Below are 6230 nucleotides of genomic sequence, written 5' to 3'. Positions count from 1 at the left end.
TAAAACTATGGTAATTTGAGAACATGACAACTAAAAATTTAGATGAAATTTGAAACGTTATTGGGACTCAATAATAATTATTTGTTCTCTAAAGAATCAATAGGCTACGTAGAAGCAGTGTTGAGGGATTAACAGTTGCTAAAATGTAAAATGCGTAAAAAAGGCATTTGAATAAATAAAAGCTTGTTCATATTGACTATGAAAGAAAGAAGCTGATGTGTTGATTTTAAAAGATAAGCTTGTGATTCGCTGAAACAGGTTCAGTGCAACAGACACTCATTCTGAGTAGGAATTTATAATGTCTTAATTCCCTATATGGGCAAAAGAAAACTATAAAAATGATGCTTGAATTGAAAATGCATTTAATTTATGGAAAAGATAACTCAAGCTAGGCTAGTGTTAAAATACAGGGTTTCCCATATGTTCATTAATTTGTGGCGGCCCGCCACAGTATCGACGCGGCCGCCACGGATTGATTTTCAGTTTTTTTACTATTTAATTTGGGTAAAGTTGTATTTTATTGTAGATCTGCGCGCAGCTTGCTCCCTTCTCTCCCTCTCTCACAAACTGACAAACGGAGGAGGAGCAGCGAATAGCTCCTCCTCTTCGAGCACGATCTGAATCAAAGCACGAGCGTCCAAAGAAGAAGAAGCATGCGTTGGAGGACGGATTGTTTCCGGTGCTCGAAGATTCCAGAATCAATCCGGAGTTGAATGGTTAGTAATAAACACTTTTGCACAACATAACTCTGAGAAGTCAGTCTATGTAGTTGTCGCGTTTCCATTACAGAATGAGATTCTCGCAACATTTTGATGTTAGGCCCATGTTATGCGACTAAAACGTATTTTTTTCCATCTCGCGATCAGTCGTTCCAAAAATCATGGCAACGGACGCTGGTAGGTTTATATAAATATATATATATATATATATATATATATATATATATATATATCACAGCCACCGCACTAGACATTATTATTATTAATATTAATGTAAAGAGACGTAAGTTAGGCCTAAGTGTGTTAATTAATGACAAGGAAAGACCCTTATACTGTGAGCGGCACATATGAGGTAACGTTAACGTTATTTTCTCGCTCATTTCTGCATTAGCAAGCATTAAGGAGCCAAGCTAATAATTAGCTATGTTTACATGAGAATAACAGTTACAGCATGTAAGTTATACATAATGTTAACACGCTGTAAGCTGTTAATATCGACTGCCCTTACTACATAACGTTAATGTTTAAGTATTTAATCATAATTAACGCCGACTGTTTGCTCCCTCAATACAGATGAATATTGAAAAATATTTTAAACGATTTAAAAAGGCTCGTCCAGAGGAGCAAATACAGTCTGGACCAGAGGTAATAGCAAAGCAGAGAAACACATGTGGAAGATCATTATTCCGACCTTTGTGATAAGCTATTCGGTTAATTTATTTTGAATATTTCCAGGCTTCATTCAGCGCTGATGAAGCAGCAAGAGAGGTGCAGGGAACATTAGCTGTAGAGAGAGATGTAGGAGAGGAGGACTGCAGCCAACATGCTGCTGCTGTGGGTGAGCCAGGTAGGGCTGAAGCAACAGGTGAGGTTAACAGCAAACACAGGGAGGTGTAGAAGCAGAGCAGGTCAGAAAAGCAGATGTTTCAGGAAAAGCAGTCCCATTTCTATTTGTCTGTGACTTGTAGACAGGACAACAAGCACAAGCAGCAAGCACAGAGGCACTGGATTTAATCCAGAGTGGCTAAAGATGCCTCAATTTAAGAGTTGGCTGTACCTCACAAAGCATGGTAAATGTAGTATCTGCATAATTTGTGTAATCATGAAACAATAATAAAAAATAATATTTTTATTTCATTATTTTATTAATTTTTAATTATTTGACTGCTGTGGGTTTTTTTTTTTTTTAGGAATGTTTTGTCGACTATGCAGACAACACAAGCCTGCGCCTAAGACAGGCCGCGCAAATAGGGCTTTTGTTGAAGTTGGAGCCATTGTATACAGAAAAGACTACTTGGAACGTCACATCACTATGGAGCACCACCAGGACAGTATCAGATGCCAGGCATCTCTTGCCTCTGGTAGGTTCCAATTTCAAAAACAAGTATAAACTTTTATTTTTCAAATAGTTTTATAATAATTTTGTCACAGGCATCTCAGTCATAAACTCGTTTGAGCCCACTATTGTTTTGGAGCATGAGGCAGTCATTGGTGGGTTCAAGTGCCTTTACTGGCTCGTAAAAAATGAACTAGCCCACCACACAAACTATCCAAAACTTTTGAGCCTTGCTGAGCTTCTAGGGTGCGACTACTTCAGGAAATTAAAGGTAAAGGTCACATAGGCATTACTTAAGATTACATTTAATCTTTACATTAATAAATAAAAATTACAGTCCTTTTTTCCCTTTTCCCAATGTCAAGATTGACAGGAGGAATAACTATAGGTCTCATCGTATTATTGACGACATGCTTGAGGTCTTAGCAGAGGTCATAGAGGAGCCAATTCTCACCAAGATTAAATCATCACAGGGAATTAGCCTGGAAGTTGATGAGACTACAGATGTGTCAGTCGGCAGGCAACTTGACTTGCATGTCCGGTATGGGAACATTTATTTTGTTTTATGTAAATTCCATAAATTCTGGGTGCTGTTAATGAACTGTGAATTCTACTTGCCTATGCTTTCTCTCAGATACATAGATAAAGAGGGACTTGTGTTTAATCACTTCCTGGATTTGGTCTCTATTGCTGATGGCAAAGCAGACACTATTGTCGCAGCTGTCAAGAATGTTATCTTGAAGAAAGGCCTCCCAACAGAAAAACTATATGGACTCGGGACTGACGGGGCAGCCGTTATGACAGGTAATTATTTGATGCTCATGTGAGATTGTTTTATTTTTTGTATCCCATGATTTTCACTAAATTATTTTCTTTATATTCAGGTCGTGTGAATGGAGTTGCAAAGCAACTTAAAGACAGTTTTCCGAAGATTGTGTCTGTAGCTTGTGCTGCCCACAGATTGGCCCTTGCCTGCAAGGACTCATCAAATGATGTAAGGTATATGGCCACTTTCAGGGACCACCTCCAAGAACTTCATTTATATTTTAGAAACAGTGCAAATCGTACTGCAACACTCAAAGCAGCATCCGCCACCCTGGGTGTCAGTGATTTGAAAATAAAGGTAATAGTAATTTGATACCATTGTAGTTATCTTCTGTCAATTAATAACCAATAATCAGTCTTTAATTGCAACGTTTCCAGGAAGTGAAGGACACACGCTGGCTCTCTCAGCACAAAGCCATCGAGACCCTACAGAGGAACCTGAGCGCAGTCCTTGGAGCATTAGCAGAGGAGGCAGAGGTGAGAAGATGTCCAGGGGCAAAGGGCCTTTACACATTCTGTGCTACATACAGGTTTGTGGCAGCAGTTTACCTCCAAGCTGATGTTTTACCACACCTCGCATGCCTGTCCAAAGTCTTTCAAAAAGCACATGTCTGCTTTCTACATATCAAGGAGCAGGTATGTTTTTTGTAAATCAGTTTAATTTGATATATTGAAATGAGGGTTGTTTGCAGGTCTACTAAACAGCAGCTACTCTTTTTTTTCTTTTTCTTTTTTAAAATGTAGGTTCCTGTCACAATTCAGACTCTCAGGAGCATCAAAGAGGCTGGACTGACTCCACTGCCTGGATCATTCCTGTCTCGCCTTCATCAGGACCTCGATGATCCACAAGGACTTGGAGCCTTCAATATACAGCATGAGGAGGAGAGGAAAAGGAGAGGGCGAGATGTCCACGAAGTGTCGAGGGAGGAGCTGTGGGCCAGATTCCAGCGAGAGGTAAATGCCTTAAAACTAATGAATTTTCCTTTTCCTCTTCTAAATGGTCCTCTATGGCCTGGCCCTTAAAGGATTAGTTCACCTCAAAATAAAAAAAATCCTAAACATTTACTCACCCCAATGCCACCCAGATATGAGTGGAAGAGAAAACATTTCTGGATGACCCTTTGAAACTGCATTGATTTGGACTTCTACAATTTGGTTGCCATTTAAGCCCATTCTGTGGAGAAACATCCAGAAATGCTTTCCTTAAAAAAACTTAATTTATCTTCCACTGAGGAAAGAAAGACATGGATATCTGGATGGCATTGGGGTGAGAATGTTTAGGAAATTTTCATTTTGAAGTGAACTAATCCTTTAATGACTGTAGTTAAGGTGGGTGTAGGCTCTTCCTAAAAAGATGTGGTCTGTTCATTGTAGGTCATCCACCCTTACATCACTGGCCTGGAAACACACCTGGACAGGCGGTTCCATGATCTGGACATCCTTGGGGCCTTCAGTGTTTTGGGACCGCTTGGTAGAGCTACTCCAGAAGATGATATAATAAAGATCTCTCAGCTGCAGACTCTTGCCAGGAAATTTTGCCCTGAACAGGAAAATGAGGTACTGCAGGAGTGGTTCTCTTTCAAGAATCATGTTCTCACTGGGGCATTCAAGGTGGGTGTATTAAAATGATTACTAAATTAAACTATGGTTCACAACACCAACACAACACACTAATGCCATGATGGTAAACCAAATGTTGTTTCAAGAACAAAGACCAGGAGGAGATCCTAAGACTGCTGGCGAGTGAGATTGATGAGTGGGCCAACCTCTACCCTTGCCTGAGCCTTCTTGCAGGCATTGCACTTGTAATTCCAGTTTCCAGTGTAAACTGTGAACGCGATTTTTCAACAATGAACAGGGCAAGAACTTCAATTTGACAAGCACAGCAAATAATTATTCATTTTATTTATTTTAGTGCATTTTGTGGTAAATAATTTTTTTTTGCACTGTCCTTAGGTGAAAACAGACCTCAGAAATCAGTTGCAAGGAGAACACCTGGCTGCTTGTTTGAGGATCTCAATCAATGGACCCTGTCCTGAGGCCTTCCCTTATGATAGGGCATTGGAGTATTTTTTCAAAAAGCCGCGAAAAATTAAATGTCCAAACAAAGGGTGCAAGATTTGTAGCTAGTCTGTGGAGCAGTCAGCGTAGCAATATCTGTTAAGTTATCAGACTCTGTTTTGTCAATTAAATATGTGCATGTCAATAAAAATGACATGAAATACTGAACCCTTTTTTGTTGTCGTGTCGTCATTTAAATATATTAAAATATAAAATGACCCACACCACCACAGATCAAATCTAATTCTGTGGGAAACACTGAAATATGATAGATAAAGTCTGAAGTTAGTTTATGAAAGTGCAAAATATTAGTCCTGAATGGCTCAAAAGTCTCTCTTCTCATTCAAATGTCAGCTAAAAGCTGTTATCTGAGCATGTGTTGTAAATGTTAATGAGCTATTTATAGTAAAAGCACAGTGTTTCAGTTGAAAATAATAGGCACAGAGATATTTAAAGAAATTATGTTACAGGATCTTATAAATTTAGAGGACAATTTGTAAATGTTTTAGAAGTAAAACTGAATGACTTTAAAGAAGTCTTTAAAATAATACTGTTTTGATTTGTTTATTTTAGAACCAGTGACTTCTTTGTCTGATTTTAGTTGCCTTAAGGGCAAGGAATTTAGACTAATGAAGGCCATTGGACATGACAAAGGGCCATTAGTACATGATGGTGGCTAAAAATGGAGACATATTTTGTAGATTCAAGGAAAAGTCTGAGTAACGAAGGAACTAATACATAAAATAAGTTATTGTAATGAATTTATTGTTACATTTTGTCTAAATTACAGTCTTAGAAGGCTGTTGAAAAGAGCATTTGTTTAGAGAAAGAGAGAGAGACTGCTTGAGGAAGGAATTATATTTTGTCTTTCTGTATTCGGCCAGCAAAAGAAAAGCTAAAACAAATTAATGATAACGAATTAAAACCACACAGCTGGCTTTTATAAAATAAATTTTTATAAAGACATGTTTTGAAAAATGGTTAAGAGGCCATGTAAAAATTAGGTAAAAGCTACAGCAAAATGTAAGTTTAAAATTTTGATTTAAAATGTAAATCTTTTTGGAGAAAAGATAAGAAATACGAACGGTTAATAGTCAGGTGTGTGTGTAACGGTGACTGTAGTTTAAGTGTGAGTTTAGGGATTAGGTAATGGAAGCTATTCATAGTCTGAATAGTGTGCATAGATGTGTCATTAAATTTGAGAGAAGTTGATAATTCTGAATCGGTTTGGTCATTTATGATAAAACAATAGATGACTTTAAGAAATGTTTTGAGAATTGAAACTGAGT

General features: G+C 37.9%; 1 protein-coding gene across 3 annotated transcripts; it reads left to right on the top strand.

Moving 5' to 3' along the window:
* The first annotated feature begins 409 nt into the window (after positions 1-409).
* LOC306993929 (zinc finger protein 862-like) lies at positions 410-5099 on the top strand. Of its 3 annotated transcripts, XM_079604144.1 has the most exons (14): positions 410-716; positions 1293-1364; positions 1455-1584; positions 1688-1789; positions 1910-2080; positions 2151-2326; positions 2421-2596; positions 2690-2859; positions 2940-3178; positions 3259-3516; positions 3625-3834; positions 4255-4491; positions 4587-4739; positions 4837-5099. In XM_079604144.1, exons 1-14 carry the CDS (start codon positions 714-716, stop codon positions 5008-5010), a joined length of 2271 nt encoding a protein of 756 aa, XP_079460270.1. In that variant the 5' UTR covers positions 410-713; the 3' UTR covers positions 5011-5099. The 3 variants fall into 3 exon arrangements, with proteins under 3 accessions (XP_079460270.1, XP_079460269.1, XP_079460271.1); XM_079604145.1 differs by lacking the exon at positions 410-716 and having other exon boundaries at positions 725-1364; XM_079604143.1 differs by lacking the exons at positions 1293-1364; positions 1455-1584; positions 1688-1789 and having other exon boundaries at positions 4837-5098.
* The last annotated feature ends 1131 nt before the right edge of the window (positions 5100-6230 follow it).

Source organism: Phoxinus phoxinus, assembly GCF_949152265.1.
Source record: "Phoxinus phoxinus genome assembly, chromosome: 25".
NCBI lineage: Eukaryota > Metazoa > Chordata > Actinopteri > Cypriniformes > Leuciscidae > Phoxinus > Phoxinus phoxinus.
This window is presented reverse-complemented; position numbering and strand designations above follow the sequence as displayed.

Coding starts and splice junctions, on each gene's coding strand:
- LOC306993929 (XM_079604144.1), top strand. Junction 2,597..2,689: donor CAACTTGACTTGCATGTCCG/GTATGGGAACAT, acceptor GCTTTCTCTCAG/ATACATAGATAAAGAGGGAC. Junction 4,492..4,586: donor TTCTCACTGGGGCATTCAAG/GTGGGTGTATTA, acceptor TGTTGTTTCAAG/AACAAAGACCAGGAGGAGAT.